General features: G+C 37.5%; 1 protein-coding gene and 1 non-coding gene across 2 annotated transcripts in view; both read right to left on the bottom strand.

The window, feature by feature from the left end:
• KPNA4 (karyopherin subunit alpha 4) overlaps window positions 1–19254 on the bottom strand; it is a 66741-nt gene that overhangs the window by 3918 nt on the left and 43569 nt on the right. Inside the window, exons 11-16 of the mRNA XM_037046636.1 lie at window positions 15182–15313; window positions 12879–13007; window positions 11405–11509; window positions 8399–8470; window positions 5085–5247; window positions 610–704 (exon numbers count right to left, since the gene is read on the bottom strand). Of these exons, the coding sequence (XP_036902531.1) occupies window positions 610–704; window positions 5085–5247; window positions 8399–8470; window positions 11405–11509; window positions 12879–13007; window positions 15182–15313 (696 nt within the window). The remainder of the gene's footprint in view (window positions 1–609; window positions 705–5084; window positions 5248–8398; window positions 8471–11404; window positions 11510–12878; window positions 13008–15181; window positions 15314–19254) is intronic.
• On the bottom strand, window positions 12334–12669 carry LOC118987548 (small Cajal body-specific RNA 7). The gene has a single exon (XR_005066600.1).

The raw sequence follows: 19254 nt of genomic DNA, 5'->3' as shown, positions 1-19254 counted from the left end.
CTGGTAGCTAAACCTAATCATTATAATTTTCTAAAGAACAACTGCTTTAATCACTGACTTATTTTCCAAAAAGGCAATACTAAAAATAAATTAATACTTTAAATTCTATTACCATAAACTAACAAATCTGTAGATTTCTATATATTACACCTTATATTATATGGAAACTTATCTCTTTTGATAATTTATTATTTTATATTGATCTATCTATCTTCATACTTAGTTTTGGCCATCAACTTAAAATAACAGTGAGAATATAGCCAATAGTGGATTAACTAATTGTTGCCACAAAGGATATGTCACAGGACATACCTGTATCACTGTTTTGTTTATAAACATATTATGGCAGTAACAATATAATATATAGACCCATCAAATGAAAAATACAGCCTAACTTCTCCAGTGTAAAAAAAAATTCTTAACTTTCTTGCCCCAAGGGACTTTCAAATGTTGAAATTAATATGTTTCTGTAATAAGTGACCTTACTGTCATTTACTTATTTTAATTTCACTCCCCTCAAAATACATACATGCATGTTCTAGCTTATACTATTTCATCCAGACTTTTGTTTATTAAGAAAACTAAAAAAACTATAAAGTTATGAAATACATCATCTGTAGAGAAGAACTGGTCGATGATCTCATAGGCCAATTTGTAGATGTCTTCATTTTCATGATTTTGTAGTTGTTCGATTTTCTCCAGTCCTGCAAGAGATTTTGCAAAGTGAAAAAAGGTAATCTAAAAAGTAATGGCGGAAAAGGCATAACAATCATGGGATCACATAATCCAATCATTGAATTGCAAATCTATAATTTTTGGAAATTTATTCTAAAGGCAAATCTTAAAAATTAGATCTGGTTTTGCCTTTTAGGAGTTGAAATTTTAAGGTCTGTGAAAAGCAAGAAATTTTCCTTCCACTTGTGTTCCTCCTCTACTCCTTAAAAGGTGAGTTGTCTTGGGCTCATTTCTCACTCTATACATACTCTCCTTATGGGCACTCTTTCATTAAAAAACTGAGCTACTAATATAGACTGGGGACCTGTAAATCTAAAGTTTCATTTCCTTTCTGAGCTTCAGATGCATAAAATTTACATGTCTGCATAATTTCACCAGGATGTTTCATAGTTACCTAAAAGTTGAACTGTCTGGGGGGAGTGGGCTGGGATGGAGGTAAAAAGCAGAAAACTGTGCTTGAACAACAATTAAAACAAAAATCAGCCATATGATATTATGTACAGCATGGTGACTGCAGTTAGTTACTAACCGTGTTTTGCATATTTAGAAGTTGCTAAGAATAAATCTTAAAATCTCTGTATATATAAAAAAAGCTGAACTATCTTAAACACAATTTGTTATTTGTCTTTATGCATTTAAACTATTTGTTCTACTGTATTCTTACTTGATGATAACAGCTTGGAGTCTAAGAGAAAGCCTAAGTTCCCCTTCCCTCAATACTTTACAATTAAATCTTAAAAGCCTCAAACTCTACCCATTTAAAAAAATTTTTTTAAATTTATTTTTAGAGTGACAGGAAGGGAAAGAGAAAGAGGGAGAGAGACATCAATGTATGGTTGCCTCTCATGTGCCCCCTACTGGGGACCTGGCCTGAAATCCAGGCATGTGCCCTGACTATGGGAACTGAACCTGTGACCCTTTGGTTGTAGGTCGGCACTCAATCCACTGAGCCATGCCAACCAGGACTCTATCCATTTCTTGAACCTTGTGATGTCCCTTTTGTCTCCATTATTACTGCCCTCATTTATTGTGGCCCAACTACTATATACTTTGATAACTAGTTTTCTGTCTCCTGTCTCTAGCAGGTTCCATTCCTCTGATAGGCAAGCTCCATCTAAATATACTAATGGCTTATCAAGTAAAATATTCCAATGGCTTGTCATACCCTATGGCAAAATCCATTGGGATTCCTGGACCTCACCTCCAATGAGTTAGGCAATGCTCAAGACCAGTATTTTTATTTAAATACATAAAAATAAAATTTTAATAATTAAAATGCTTTCCATGTGTAAAAATAGCAAAAGTAGTAAAATATTTTAAAATTATGCCAGTTTTTAATATACTATTTCTTAGTAATTTTTAAGCCTCTGGACTCTTCTACTAAGTTGAAGATGCAGTTCTCCTATTCCCTTCACTTACTTCTCAACTTCTGTCAAAAATACCTTTAGTTTTATGTTTATCCAGGTAAACATTTACAATTTGTTCCACAGCCACATTCAAGACTTCCATGTTCTGTGTACTTGTTAATTCTCAGAGTTGAAAGCTAAGAGGTACTGCTTAGATATATATTCCAGGTGGCTCCACACATAGCCATATATCAGAGCTGTATTGTGGCACCATGGTTTATACCACTTCTACCAAGTGTCATCAGTCCCAAGCAAGCACCGAACGCTGAAATATTCTTTTCTTGTCCAGATGCGATGAGTACAGGATTTGACCAGTTCTGAAGCTGACGAGTACCAAGGTATAACTGTATCCACCATGCTACAAAGCTCGTAAGAGTACAGGGACCTGTTTACTGCCATGTCTCAGCCTCATCCTTTTGGCAGTTTCTACCCCATATTTTGTGATTCAACAATAATGAACTACTTACAACTTGATGAATGCTATTTATCACCTCAGACTTTGCTCATGGTGTTATATCTGCCTGGAACACCTTTCACCCCTTTCTACTTCATTAACCCTTATTCATCTCTCAAAATCCAGCTCAGGTGTGACTTCCTGCTTCTTCCAGAATGAATTACGTATTTCATTTTGTTGTGTTTTTCATTTTCAAATTTGTTTAAATATATTTTGATTATGCTATTACAGTTGTCCCGTTTGCCCCCTTCATTCCCTCCACCCTGCACCCCCCCTCCCATCCACATTCCTCCCCTTTAGTTCATGTCCATGTCTCACAAGTTCTTTAGCTTTTACATTTCCCATACTGTTCTTGCCCTCCCCAGGTCTATTTTCTACCTACTGTCTATACTACTTATTCTCTGTACCTTTTCCCCTTCTTCTCCCTCCACTCCCCTGTTGCTATCCCTCCATGTGATCTCCATTTCTGTGGTTCTGTTCCTGTTCTAGTGGTTTCCTTAGTTTGTTTTACGTGTGGTTGTTAAAAATTGTGAGTTTGCTCTCATTTTACAATACATGTTTTTTATCTTCTTTTTCTTAGATAAGTCCCTTTAACATTTCATAAAATAAGGGCTTAGAAATGATGAACTCCTTGAACTTGACCTTATCTGAGAAGCGCTTTATCTGTCCTTCCATTCTAAATAAAAGCTTTGCTGGATAGAGCAATCTTGGATGTAGGTCCTTGTCTTTTATGACTTGGAATACTTCTTTCCAGCCCCTTCTTGTCTGTAAGGTCTCTTTTGAGAAATCAGCTGACAGTCTGATGGGAACTCCTTTATAGGTAACTGTCTCCTTTTCTCTTGCTGCTTCTAGGATTCTCTCCTTCATTTTAGTCTTGGCTAATGTAATTATGATGTGCCTTGGTGTGTTCCTCCTTGGATCCACCTTCTTTGGGACTTTCTGAATTTCCTGGACTTTCTGGAAGTCTATTTCTTTTGCCAGATTGGGGAAGTTCTTTTTCATTATTTGTTCAAATAACTTTTCCACTTGTTGCTCTTCCTCTTCCCCTTCTGGTACCTCTATAATTCGGATGTTGGAATGTTTAAAGATGTCCTTAGAGGTTCCTAAGCCTCTCATTAAAAAAAAATTCTTGTTTCTTCATTCTTTTCTGTTTGGTTGTTTCTTTCTTCTTTCTGGTCTACTCCATTGATCTGAGTCCCACTTTTTCTCCCATCACTATTGGTTCCCTATGCATTTTCCTTCATTTCACTTAACTTAACCTTCATTTTTTTCATCTAATTTGCCACCAAATTCAACCAATTCTGTGAGCAACCTGATCACCAGTGCTTTGAACTGTGAGTCTGATAGGCTGGCTATTTCTTGGTCACTTAGTTGTATTTTTTCTGGAGCTTTGACCTGTTTTTCCGTTTTGTCCATTTTTTTGGTCTTGTCACACCTGTTACATACAAGGGGCAGAGCCTCAGGTGTTCACCAGGGCAGGGCAATCCAGTGACTGGGTTGTGATGTTGTATGTGGGGGCGGGGTCAGAGAGAGAACAATAGTGTTTTCACTGCTCTCTGTTGGACCTCAGTCCCTTCCACCGCTTCCCCCAAGCAAACTGGGCCTTTCTGGTGCTGACCCGTGTGGGTGGGCTTGTGTGCGTTCTAGGCCCTGTGGGTCTCTCCAACGAACTCTTCTGTGAGGCTGGGAATCTCTCCCTGCGCGTCGATGCCCACAGGTGTTTTCAATTGGTGTTTTGAGGCTTTATTTCCCGGCACTGGGACCCTGAGTTGCACGGTCTGTCTCACTCCCCAGTTATCTACGCACGAATGTGGGACCACCGCAGGTCAGCCAGATACCTTACATGTGGTGTCCTGCTTCACAATCACTGCCTTGCTGGGTCTGCCCATTGCCACCCCGTGCCAGCGTCTGCCAGCCTCCACCTGTACGCCCAAGGTGCCTTGTACGCCGAGTCACCGCCTCCTGGGCCACCTCTCCGCTAGGCTGCCCAACGCCGCCCGCCTACTGATCTGAACAAACGTGTCTATTTCAGCTCCTTGGCTGTCCGAATTCCATACAGTTCAATTTTCTGTCAGTTCTGGTTGCTATTTTGTTTCTAAATTTTTGTTGTCTTTATTTTGGTTGTGTGAGGAAGCACAGTGTGTCTACCTAGGCCTCCATCTTGGCCAGAAGCTTGTTGTGCATTTCTATTAGGGCAATTAGCACATTAAATCAGTTCATATTTACCTGTAGGACTAGACTACATGCCTTGAGGAGAGGAACTGTGTCTTGCTTACCACTGACTTCCAAGTATCTTAGTATAGTGCCTGTTCAACATATGGCAGCAACTCAGTTACCTAAGCATATGCATGAAGCCGAGAAGGAATGTACACATAGAACATAGTATTTACTTTACTGTTACTTGATAATGTAAGACAAAAAAAATACAGAAGTGCTGTATCCACAAAATGAACATTAAAATATGTAGTCATAGCTTATAATAAACTTACCTCCACACTCTTCTATAAGATTGGCTATGGTTTCTGCCTCATCTTCAGCCATTTTTAATATATTACTTAATCCATCCAGTACTACTTGCACAACTTGTGCATCTTTTACAGTCAGCAAGTTGCAAAAAGGTGGAATAACATTTTGTTGAATTAGGTAGGCCACCTGAAGAATAAAAACACCATGATATAATAAATGTAGGTGAACTTTGTAGGTGTACTTATCTCACTGAAATATTTTGACCTTCAAATTTTAAGTATGAAAACATGACCTCATCTCTTGCATGTTAAGTTAGATTACATTAATCTAACTTCCTTTTCATGTACTATGTTTATTTTCCTTGAACTTAGAAAAAGTTAAAACTTCCAGCCAAGATGGAGGTATAGGCAAACACACTTTGCCTCCTCACACAAAAGAAAAGGAGCAATGAACTTAAAAACAAAAATTAACAGAAGTGTCAGAAAATGGAACTGTATGGAACTCTGACAACCAAGGAATTAAAGAAGAAACATTCATTCAGACTGGTACGGGGGCGGTGAGGCAGCAGCTGGGGGATTTATCTGCACATTTGTGTTCCCAGGTTCCAGCAAGGAGAAATAAAGCCTCAAACCTCTGTAAAAACCTGTGGCAATTGCGGTGGCGGAAGAAACTCCCAGCCTCACAAAAGAGTTTGTTGGAGAGATCCAGAGGGTCCTAAAAATGGACCATCACCTAGGAATCAGCACCAGAAGGGCCCACCCAATCTGCTTCTGTCTAGTGGAGGAAGAGACTGAGCAGTACTGTTCCCTCTCAGACCCCTCCCCTCCCCACATACAGTACAACAGTGTAGCAATGGGGGTTGCCTCACCCTGGCGAAGACCTAAGTCTCAGCCTCTTACTAGGTAACAGGCACACCAAGAAAAAAAACATGGCCCAAATGAAAGAACACATCAAAGCTCCAAAAGCAGAACTAAGTGATGAAGAGATAGTCAACCTATCAGACGCAGAGTCCAAAACACTGGTAATCAGGATTGCTCACAGAAATGGTTGAGTATGGTCTCAAAATAAAGGAAGAGTGAAGTCTATGCAAAGTGAAATAGAGAAAAATATACAGGAAACCAACAGTGACTGGAAGGAAACCGGAACTCCAGTCAATGATTTGGAGAAGAAGGAAGAAAAACATTCAACCAGAACAGAACGAAAACACAGGAATTCAGCCCTGGATGGTGTGGGTCAGTGGACTGAGTGCTGGCCTGCAAACTGAAAGGTCACCGGGTCAATCCCCAGTCAGGGCTCATGCTAGGATGTAGGCTACAGCCCCAGTTGGGGATGTGGGAAAGGCAACCACATACTGATGTTTTTCCCTCTCTTTTCCCTCTCCTGTCTTTTCTCCTTTCCCCTCTCTCTAAAAGGAAATAAATAACATCTTTTTTCCAAAAAATGAGGAGAGGCTTAGGAACCCACAGGAAAACCTTAAATATTCCAACATCCAAATCACAGGGCTGCCAGAAGGAAAACAGGAAGAGCAAAAAACTGAAAAACCTATTTAAAAAAATTATGGAGAACTTCCCCAATCTGGCAAAGGAAACAGACTTTCAGAAAGTCCAGGAAGCTCAGAGAGTCCCAAAGAAGGTGGACCCAACGAGGAACACACCAAGACACATCATAATTACATTACCTAAGATTAAACACAGGAGAGAATCTCAAAAGCAGCAAGAGAAAAGGAGACAGTTGCCTACAAAGGAGTTCCCATCAGACTACCAGCTGATTTCTCAAAAGAGACCTTACAGGCAAGAAGGGGCTGGAAAGAAGTATTCCAAGTCATGAAAGACAAGGACCTACATCCAAGATTGCTCTATCCAGCAAAGCTTTCATTTAGAATGGAAGGACAGATAAAGTGCTTCTCAAATAAGGTCAAGTTAAAGGTCTTAACCAAGCCCTTATTTTATGAAATGTTAAAGAGACTTATCTAAGAAAAAGATGATCAAACCTATGAATGGTAAAATGACAACAAACTCACAAGTATCAACAAATGAACCTAAAACAAAAACAAAGCAAATAACTAGAACAGGAACAGAATCAAAGAAATGGAGAGTTACCAGTGGGAATGGGAGAGGGGAGAATGCGGAAAAGGTACAGAGAGTAAGAAGCATAAATAGTAGGTACAAAAAGGACAGGGGGAGGTTAAGAATAGCAGAGTACAGGAAATGAAGCAACCAAAGAACTTATACGTATGACTGATGGACATGAACTAAGGTGGGGGGAGGGAATGCTGGTGGGAGGGAAATAAAAAGAAGAAAAAAAATGGGACAACTGTAATAGCACAATCAATAAAATATATTAAAAAATTAAGTGAAAGTGAATGAATCACTCAATTTCATATGAAACATTTCTTTGCCATATGGAATACTTCTTTCAAAGATCCTTTTCCCTGTAAGATTAAGAAATTATAACACCAGTGAAAATGCTGGGTATTTAAAAAAAGAAAGAACTACTGTTTAATGTGAGAGTATTCATGGATTCTTTAGTTTATTACATTTGGCATTCTCATATACCTGGCCGTCTTCAATTCACTACTCTATTGCTTTTCTAATATTTTTGTAATATTTTTCTATCATTTTCATAGTTATTATTTCCCTGTACATTGATACTGTGCTCAGTATTCCTATTTAAGTGGATTCACTGCTTACTACCAGTCTACAGCTTATTTGTGATAATTATCAGTTTATTGTTTGTCAGCTCCGAATTCACTCTTTGTAACTACCTGTGAAACATATCTTTCTTGGACCTTTAAAACCCATTTTATTTGCTGGTAGGCTCTAGCACCTGCAAACTTTGAGAGTGAGTGCCTCCCTAAATTTTATGCCCAGGCATCTCTCAGTCCTCTAATTTGTACTCCCAGCCTTTTGGTTGAGTTTAATGCCTACCAAGTGGCTGGTAAATTTTTGTTCATGTGTTAGGAAAATACGAGAGGCAGTTTCATTCTGTCCAATTAACCAAAAAAGTTCTCTCTTAAAAATTAATACTGTTATAAAGCAAAAAAGCAAAAACAAAACAAAAACCCCCTGCAAAACAAAAGAACAAAAAAACCCCAACTCTGACTTAAGTCCTCAATCTTACCATGCATTTAGAAATTCTTGTAGATCAAGAAGTTGGGAAGGGAACACTTCTCATCTATGAAACACTTCTAAAGGAGGTCAAGGTGACACTTTCATATTAAAAAAAAAAAATCACAGATTGTCTGTTTTCTTACTATTAATTGAAATTATGATTTACCAAAATCTAAAACTTAAAATTGTTATTTTTACCAGTTTTGAGGAATAAGAGCTGAACTTACCTGATCTTTCCTCCCACTAATTGTTAAGTTACTTATGGCCCAAGCAGCTTCTTTCTGAGTGCCAAAATCCCCCTGCAACAGCAAAGCAAAGAATATAAACTGCAATATAAAGTAAACTGGAAAGATGTTTTTTGAAATAATTTTTCAACTACTGAATATTTGCACAGGTTTACTGCTAGCCTTTCTATAGGCACATATAATTTTTACTTGTTAAGACAACCCTTTGCCCCTGGCTGGTGTGGCTCATTGGGTTGAATTCCATACTATGAACAAAATGTAACTGGTTCAATTTTCCCAGTGAAGGCACATGCCTGAGTTACAGGCCAGGTCCCTGGTTGGGGCTGTGTAAGAAGCAACTAATTGATGTTTATGTTGCACACTGATATCTCTTTTTCATTCTCCATCCCTTTCCCTCTTTAAAAATAAGTAAAATAAATAAAAATTTAAAAGCAATGCAAGAATATATGGTAGGGTATATATTCACATATATAGGACATATATATATGGGCATTTATCTATAACAGACATATAGATAGACATCTGCTTATATTTAAAGAGGAAACAATGGAGGAACAACCCAAAAACTAATAAAAAACGGAGTAGTCACGCCTAGGCTGAGTTGGTTGGAGCATCGTCCTATAAACCAAAGGGTTGTGGGTTTGATTCCCAATCAGAGCACATGCTTAGGTTGTGGATTCTGTCGCTGGTTGGTCACATACGAGAGGCAACAGATTGGTGTTTCTCTCGCTCCCCTCCTCTTTTTCTTAAAAAAAAAAAAAAAAAGATAAAATATAAAAATCAATAAGCATGTCCTCAGGTGAGGATTAAAAAAATGGAGTAGTCAGCCCAGGCTGGTTTAGCTCAGTGGATTGAGCGCAGGCTTTTGAACCAAACAACTGCAGTTCGATTCCCAGTCAGGGCACATGCCTGGGTTGCAGGCCAGTTCCCGGCAGGGGAGGCACGAGATGCAACCACACATTGATGTTTCTCTCCCTCTCTCTCCTTCTCCCCACCCCTCTAAAAATGAATAAATAAAATCTTTTAAAAAAAAGAATATTTAAAAAAAATGAAGTAGTCATGTCATTACTGGCTGTATGGTCTTGTTATTTTGATAGATTTTACATTATATTTCTCAATATATATGCTCAAATTTTTTCAGGAAGATTTCCAGCATAAGAGAAATGAAAATATAAAATCCAAGAAGTGACAATAAAATCCCTGTTATCTTAAATACCCAGTAATATCCAATAGCTTCCTTTCATTCATGATTTATTTTTCATAAATTCTCGTATTCACATTGCAATATACTTTTCCACTTTCTAAAAAAATACACCATCACCTATTTTGTTCACTCAGGCCTAGAAACAATGACAACTTTATAGCAATGATCATTCTTAGTACCTATACTATAATCCTTAAATACCATTCCCTACAAACAGGAACCAGGACATCCTGAAGAAATAGTTCATTCAAGGTCTAGGTCAGAAAATACACAAAATAAGTCTCAGAATCATGTCATATACAAAATGAAGGAAGCTCTCAAAAACTACAAGGTGATGGAAAATTAAAAAACAAACAAACCATGGACACCAAATTTAACAGCTTCCTATTGGTTGGAGAACAACCCGGGTATCAGAGAGAACTATAATGAACTAAAACCTACAAAATATATATGTATCTCTATATATGTCTCCGTAATTTCACAATAACACTAACAATTCCACCTTAGTCTCCTTTTGAGGTTGTTAGGACACCACGTCATTCTGAAAATTGAGTAATGAGCAAAAATCAAACATTTATCTTGCCATTGCTATATAAAATACGTTCCCGTGTAAACTAATAGCTGATAAGCAAAAGTTGTTTACTGATGAATAATGGCTAATACATAAAGAATGACAAAATTAGAAAATCAGCATTTTGCAGTTCCTAGTAAAATAAGGGATCCAGGCCATCATCATTGATAAATGCCTAAAAACCATTATGTGAAGGACTGATGTCTAGTTTTATAACAATCTAGGCTGAAAACAGCTGAGCTCACTCATTAATCTTAGTGTCACTAAAAGTATGACAAGTAGAATGTCTCCTGATGTGAATCACTAGATGTACACAGTAGTGCATAAGTATTCTTGCCTAACAAACTAAGCTAATCTAACAGTTTATATGAAAGTAGCTTCTACTACCAGTTTGTAGAAAACAGAGAGAGAAATTAAGTTAGAAATATTTTTCTCTTTAATTATAGATCGAAGTTCAGGAAAAAATAAAACTCATGCTGTGATTATGACATTTTATTATTTTATCTTCACCCAAGGACATTTTTTCCATTACTTTTTTTGAGAGGGGCGGGGAGGGTGAGAGAGAAACACTGACTGGTTTCCTCTCACAAGCGCCCAGAGATCACAAGTGCCTGAACAAAGGATCAGGGCAGCAACCAGACATATGCTCTGACCCGAAATCAAACTCATAACCCTTTGGCTAGGACCAAGATCCAACCAAATGAGCCATACCAGCCAGGGCAATTGTGACATTTTAAAATGTCTCTTTCCCAAACATTAATATAAGTATGATATAGCATATGATGAAATACCACACTTACTTGCAGTTTAATCTTGGGTAATTTATTTGTCTATACCACAGTTTCTTCAACTGTCCAATGGGGATAATTCTTAACCTCAGAGCAACAGTATTAAATGAAGTAATATATTTAAAGTGTTCAGCATAATACCTAACCATGTATATCAGTATTAATAATATGAATGTTTAATAAATCTCAGGGTAATAGTATTTCTAATAAAAGAATGGTACAGAAGGGCCAGGGGTTCCTAAAAAGAAATGTTTCTTGTACTTAAAAACTTCTGGGTTTGGAAGTTTTAACATTAATACCACTTTGGTATAGCATTTATGCCAACTGTATAGGTTTTAATTAAATAAGAAGTATATATTCACATAATTTGTTAAATTTACATCCCTTTACTTTTACTCAGATATATAAAAGATGATTTTTCTTACCTTATCCAAAAGGTGTATTATCATTGGGACGAGATTGGCATCGATCACTGCCTGAACCTGCTGCTGGTTTCCGGCAGTGATGTTCGAGAGGAACCACACTGCTTCCTGTAGAACGAGACTCCTTCAATATTTCTCATTAAACAATACAATTTGCATCTGAACTAAGAAAAAACACGTTTACTACAATGTCTGAATGATTTTATTATGGAGTGAGTTCCATAATATAAATTTTAGGAATCTCAACTCCTCTATCCGTTTTCATATTTTCTGTGGACAAATTGCTAATTGTCCCAATCCAAGTCATAATGAACTAATCCCTTACAGAAAATTCTTGAAAACAATTTTGTAAACACTAAGACTCAAAAGAAAATTGGTTGAACAAAAAACTAAGGAACAATTTGTAACACAAATGCAAGTCCTAAAACTATTGTAAACAAGATTCAGCATCCCCTTCACATAATGTGCTTTACTCTCTATTCTGACTGAGTCCTAGCCAAAGTAAATAGATCTCAATTATCCATGATAATTGACATGAAAAAATAAAATGGTGGTTTATATTAATACGTTTATTTGTAAATAATCATTTACTGCACCAAGTCTTTCGAAAACCAGAGACGCAGCAGATGTTTGATCCCTTTACTGGTCTACCATAATGATCTCTTTGTACCATAGCAGAGTTACTTTAGCCAAGATTACAAGGTTTTTTTTTTTTTTTTGTAAGTTTCATAAATAAATGCACACTTAAAGCATCATTAGCATGAAACAAGGCAAAATATCTACTCAATATCCTATGTGGGACATTACTCAAATTTATCAAACTTAATAGATTTATCAACTTACTAAAGGAAAACATCTTCTCTATTTTATGAAACTAGTAAACAAGTTTCACTGTAAAACTATTAGTATTAGCTAGTGTGCTGTAGACTCTTTTGGATCAGATCACAGGACCATGTTTAATGAACCTGTTAAAGATTTTAGGGTGCTAGGCTACTTAGGTGAGCTGTTCTTGGGTTATAATCACTGGCAATGTTGTAATCAATAACCCATGTACGTCTACAACAGCCTCAGATGCACTCCAATATCAGCACCACCAGTCAGTGCCCCCTTTCCATAGCCTCCACAAGCACACACACCCACACACACCCACACACACTCTATTAACTATCTATAAAATATTAAACCTAGGTTAACTACTTAACTTAGAAATGAAAAATTTCCAATCACACAACATTCGGCACCCAATTATCTTTATTTCATCATTTCCAAAAGAGCCAAATTTGCAGTTTGTAATTTATTTATTCAGAGAAAATCATGCTAATCCATGTTATAAACAGTAAAATATTTTATGTTCTCTTGACGTCTAAATGACAGTTTATATTAGTAATACTATAGACAGTTCTGAGTCCCTGACTTTACAAATGAAAACTAGCAACATTTTGTATATCTTTATTAAATAATAATTAAAAATACTTACTTTATTAATTTTCTCTTTGGGATGTGTCAGAAGTGCTGGGAAATGTGACAGAGCATCACAGTTCAAAACCACTTGTGTTTGCTCATCAGTTCCAGTGACGATGTTGCCCACAGCTCGAAGTGCAGCAGTCTGAAACATAAAACGATGTAATGAAATGCTATTCTATGTGAGATACTCCTTCTTATCAGAGATGTCTGTTAGGCAGGTTATGAAAGATAGATTCATTCATTCATTTGTTCATTCATTCATGTCAATCTAATTCTTTTTGAACCAGCTGTGTTAGACACTGACTTAGAAACAGATGAGCGAATAGGAAGTGAACAGGACACAAACTCCAGGTCTTATGAAGCTTATATTACTATAGCAATCAGTAAATAAATAAATAAGAGGGATAATTTTAGATAATAATTAGGGCCATAAAAGAAGGCAGTACCATATTTTTTGGACCACAAGACACACCTAGGTTTTACAGAAAAATAGGGAAAAATTTTGACGCAAAAAATGTGGTGAAATATCTAATAACATAAATAACATAATATTTCACCAATGTAAATGTAAACAGAGCTCAAAAGTAGAATTAACCATTATTCCTCCCAAATTTTGGGGGGGGGGGGATGAATCTTATAGTCCAAAAAAATACAGTCCTTCACATTGATTTGAGAGAGAGGAAGGAAGAGGAGGAGGAAAAAACACATCAATTTGTTGTCCCACTTATTTATGCATTCAGTGGTTGCTTCTTGTATGTGCCCTGACCAGGGACTGAACCCACAATCTTGGTGTATCAGGACAATGCTCTAAGCAATTAAGCTACCCAGCCAGGGAAAGGCAGTACTACTTCACATTTTAGGTTTAGTGTCTCACTAAGTTAACAAAACCATGGTGTCTTCTGGGAGGAAAGCAGGAATCTGCTTAATATATGAGATTTCACTATTCATATGAATTTGAATTATCAATTATTCTCTTTAGTTACAGTAAAGATTTTTTGGCTAATTTTTCCTTCTACAATATAAACCACACGTTTTTTAAAAAAATTGAGATATACTTTATATAATAAAATCCATCCTTTCAAAGTGCACAATTTAGTTGTTCTTAGTATATTTAAAGTTGTGCAACTATAGCTAGTATATAATTCTAGAACATTTTCATCACCCCAGAGAAGGGTATCTGGATCCATTAGCAGTAATTCCCATTGCCCTTGCTCCCAGGTTGCTGGCAAATACATTATGCCTGTTCCTGTGGATTTGCCTATTCTAGACATTTCATATAACTGGAAGAAAACAGCAGATGGTCTTTTGATTCGGATTCTTTCACTTAAGATAATGCTTTTAAGGTCCACCCATGTTGTAGCATGTATCAGTATTTTAATCCTTTTTGTCGCTAAATAATTTGCCCTACATGGACATTCCTTATTTTATTTAACCATTTGTTAGTTGATGGACATTTGGATTGCTTACACTTTTTGGCTATTAAGAGTAATACTGCTATGAACATTTGTGTATATGTTTGTAATCTGAAAATGTGTTTTCAGTTCTCTTAAGTACATACCTGAGAGAGAAATTGCTCAGTCACATAACAACCCTATGTCTAATACTTTGAGTTAATGTCAAACTATGTTCCAAAGAGACTGAAACATTTTATAAATCCCAACAGCAGGGTATGAGGATTCCACTTTCTCTACATCCTTGCAAACACCTGTTACTGTTATTTTTTCTAAATTATAGCCATCCTGGTGGATATGAAGTACTATTTCCTTGTGGCTTTGATTTACATTTTCTTAATTATTAATAATGTTGAACATCTTATGTGCTTATTAACCATTTGTATGTCCTCTTGGGAAAACTGTATTTAATTAAATATTCTGTCCATTTTTAAATTGTTATTTGTCTTTTTATTGTTGAGTTGAAGGAGTTGTTCCTATATTTTAGATACAAGTCTGTTTTATTCTGACTGCGTCCTATGGGTCAACCAGAATCAAACCTCAGTATGTGCCCCAACAAGGAATCGAACCTGCAACCTTTTCAGTGTACTGAAGTGTACAGAATGACACTTTAACCAACTGGGTCACCCATCCAGGGCATCAACTTCATTCTTTCACATATGGAGATCCTATAGTCTCAGCATTATTTGTTGAACAGACTTCTCTTTGCTCACTGAATTTTCTTGGCACCCTTGTTGAAAATCAATTGATCATAAATGTATGGGCTTATTTTTGGACTCCTGATTCTATTTCATTGTCCATTTTTGAATGTTATCTTAAAGCAGTTAGTGATAAGAAAAACTTACATTTTTATCAACAAACTCACCTGAACTTTAACCTCCTGGTGGCTGAGCAGGGGAACCAAATGAGGGACTATTCCAGAGTCTATTACCATCTGTATCTGTTCATTGCCAGCATCAGTAAGGTAAGAGAGGGCCCAGACTGTATCTACCAATATCTAATAAATAAAACAAAAATTCAAATAGCTTTAAAATATTTTCTCATTTTAATAATTCTTAACCATACAGACTACTAATCTATGATTGTCCTATTTTGGTCTTTCTTTTTTTCTCACCTCAGTTAACTCGAGTCTTAATCTTTGTTACACTAAATATCATCATCTTTGAATGTAGGTACCAACTAAATATATCTTTGGGTCATATTCAGAATGTTTAGGTTAATTATGACCCATCCCTATCACAGATTAGGATCCAATCTTAATTCATTAAGATATGAAAACACTACATATCACGTAAAAGAGAAGAAAAAGACATTCTTTTTACCAAATGCTCAGGCTGAAGGACAATAGGTCTAAGGATACTGTAGTAAGTATATATAGTTGGAAGGAATACATGGCAGTTCCAAACATCTGGGCTAGATGGATATATTCAAGGTGTTCTCTAGTATTATCACTACCATGTAGGTATGTCTAAAGCCAATACTCCAGTATTAGGATTATAGTATTTTCATCTTTCCCAATCAGTTTGCTTTGCCTTATAAAACCAGAGGCAACTTTCCAAACAGTGGAAGTCTCCCGTAACTATAGGGTAAGACATTAAAAGCAACCTGTGAGAGCAACAGTCAAAAAACTACCTTCTAGATTAAAAAAGAAAAAAAGAGAGATAACCCCTACACCTTATATTAATAAATTATAATTTCAAACTATACCTGGCCATTCATTGTGTTTCATCTTTTTTGTATTTAAGTCCTAATTAGAGGTTATGGCCAGAAGGAAGTATGACAAACAATTGTTAAACCACTACATACATAATACAGTTGACTGACTATGACACAGGAATAAAAATTGTTCCTGGAACTTGCCGAGCTTTTATGAAATAGGGACTCTGTCAAGAGACAAGCCAGAGAACTCTGAAACCTTTTAAATTCTAAACCAATGTTATGTTTAAAACATCCAACAATCTCCTAGGAAGAGGATATATCTATCACTTTGCCATTGCTCCTTTCGGTAGTTTAAGAAAGTTCTACAAATATTTTTAATGTAAAAATAAAACACAAAATGACAGAATTCATACACATAGAGCTCATCAAAATCACAATTTAAATCAAAGAGAATCTCATATATACTTTTTGTAACAAATTTAATATTCCATGGTAAGTTTACCAATCACAACTTAAGTGTTTCTCTCATGCCCGGTACTGGGGGACCTGGCCTGCCACCCAAGCATGTGCCCTAACTGGGAATTGAACTGGTGACCCTTTGGTTTGCAGCCCGGGCTCAAACCACTAAGCTATGCCAGCCACGGCGAAAGTTTCTTTTTTAAGTTTATTTTATTGCTTATGCTGTTAACAGTTGTCCCATTTGCCCCCCTCATTTCCCTCCACCTTGCACACCCACCCACATTCCCCGCCTTTAGTTCATGTCCATGTGTCCTAAGTTCTTTGGCTTCTACATTTCCTATACTATTCTCCCTCTTTTCTACCTACCATTCATGCTACTTATTCTCTGTACCTTTCCCCACCTCCCACTCCCCCACAATAACACTCTATCTGATCTCCATTCCTGTGGTTCTGTTGTTCTGTTCCCGTAGTTTGTTTTCTTTTGTTTTAAGGTTCAGTTGTAAATAGCTGTGAGTTTTTTGTCATTTTACTGTTCGTATTTTTTACTTTGTTTTTCTTAGATAAGTCCCTTTAACATCTCATAAAATAAGGGCTTGGTAATGAATTCCTTTAGCTTGACCTTCTCTGAGAAGCACTTTATATCTGCCCTTCCATTCTAAATGAAAGCTTTGCTGCATAGAGCAATCCTGGATGTAGGTCGTTGTCTTTCATGACTTGGAATACTTTTTTCCAGCCCTTTCTTGCCTATAAAGTTTCTTTTGCGAAATCAGCTGACAGTCTGATGGGAACTCCTTTGTAGGTAACTTTCTCCTTTTCTCCTGTTGCTTCTAAGATTCTCTCCTTCATTTTAATCTTGGGTAATGCAATTATGACGTGCCTTGGTGTGTTCCTCTTTGGGTCCAACTTCTTTGAGACTCTGAACTTCCTCAACTTCCTGGAAGTCTGTTTCCTTTGCCAGATTGGGGAAGTTCTACATTTTATGTTCAAATAAGTTTTCAATTTCTTAGTCTTCCTCTCCTTCCAGCACCGCTGTGATTTGGATCGTTTGGATGTTGGAACATTTAAAGATGTCCTGGAGGTTCCTAAGCCTCTCCTCATGTTTTTGAATTCCTGTTTCTTCACTCTGTTCTGGTCGAATGTTTCTTTCTTCCTTCTGGTCTACACCATTGATTTGAGTCCTGGTTTCCTTCCTGTCACTGTTGATTTCCTGTACATTTTCCTTTATTTCACTTAGCATAGCCTTCTTTTTTACCTCTATTTGTGACCATATTCAACTAATTCTGTGTCCACCCAGATTGCCAGTGTTTTGAACCGTGCATCTGATAGGGTGGCTATCTCTTTGTCACTTAGTCGTATTTTTTCTGGAGCTTTGATCTGTTCTCTCATTTGGGCCATTTTTTTTTGTCTTAGTGTGCCTGCTACGTGTAAGGGGCGGGGCCTTAGGTGTTCACCAGGATGTGGCAACCTGTGTTGCTCCTTTGTGAAGTATGTGGGGGAGGGGTCTGAAGAAGAACAATGGCGCTTGCTCTGCTCTCTGCCAGCTTTCAGTCACTTCCCCTGCTTCCCACAAGCAAATTGGGCCCTTCTGGGTGCTGACTCCTGTGTGGATGGGCTTGTGTACGTTCTAGGAGCCTGTGGGTCTCTCCAACTAATTCTCCTGTGAGGCTGGGAGTTTCTCCTGCTGCCCCCTCAACCCCCACAAGTGTTTTCAATCAGTGGTTTGAGGCTTTATTTCCTTAAGCTGGGACGAGGGGGGTTCTAAGGTCTGTCTTGCTCCTCATTTGTTCTTCCTGGTTTATCTGTGTGGGAATGTGGACTACCCACTCCACGATCCACTGCCTCACCAGCCTGCCAGCAACCACCTTGCCCACCCCAGCCCACCCCAGCCCACCAGTGAGTCCTCTTTGCCCCGGCTGCCCGATTCCACCCCTCCTACTGGTCTGGGTGAGTGTGTCTTCTTTAACTCCTTGGTTGTCTGACTTCCATACAGTTCGATTTTCTGTCAGTTCTGGTTGTTTTTCGTTTTTAAATTGTTGTCCCTCTTTTGGTTATGCGAGGAGGCACAGTGTGTCTACCTATGCCTCCATCTTGGCCGGAAGTGATCTGTTTTTGTTTTGTGTTTGAAAACAAAATCTGTTTATCTATCTATGAATGAAGAGTTAGTTGGAGAGACCCACAGGGTCCTAGAACGTACACAAGCCCATCCACACAGGAGTCAGCACCAAAAGACTTCCAGAATTTATAAAAAGTTGTATATTTTTTCTTACACGTTTAAACTTCAGTAACTTTCTAAGTACTTTCCATTTTGCAATACACCTATGGAGACATTTTTTTGCACTGCTCGAAACAGTTTTTGAACTTGTCAACTCTGATGTCTTTTAGTATTTCTGCCATTTTTTTTTGTTTCATCTCTTCCACACTGGCAAAAAATCATTTCCCTTTGAAGATTTTTTTCATCCAGAGAAACAAAAATAAAAAGTTGCTCAGGGAAAGATTGAGTGAATAGAGGGTGGGGCATGGGGGTCATGCCATTTTTGGTCAAAAACTGCTGAATACGCAGTGCGGTATGGGCAGGTTCACTCATAAATCACCAACCATGAAATGGGCAAATGCATTGCAAGTGTCTTCATTCACTGAAGCTGAACACAGCCTCTTACAATGCCAGCTGGTACACTGATACAGATGGGGTCCTAAAACATTCACCTAGTGCGGGAAGCCTGTACTACAAGAGACTTGCCCCTCCAGAAGATAATTCCGGTTTTTTGGGGGTCCCCCCTCATGTGTATGTATGGATCTACATATTTATAGAGAATGGGTGGG

The sequence above is a fragment of the Sturnira hondurensis genome, unplaced genomic scaffold (assembly GCF_014824575.4).
Source record: "Sturnira hondurensis isolate 20B ecotype Veracruz unplaced genomic scaffold, ASM1482457v3 Scaffold0005279, whole genome shotgun sequence".
Classification (NCBI taxonomy): domain Eukaryota; kingdom Metazoa; phylum Chordata; class Mammalia; order Chiroptera; family Phyllostomidae; genus Sturnira; species Sturnira hondurensis.
The sequence above is the reverse complement of the archived record's forward strand: the minus strand, read 5'-3'. Positions and strand labels throughout refer to the sequence as shown.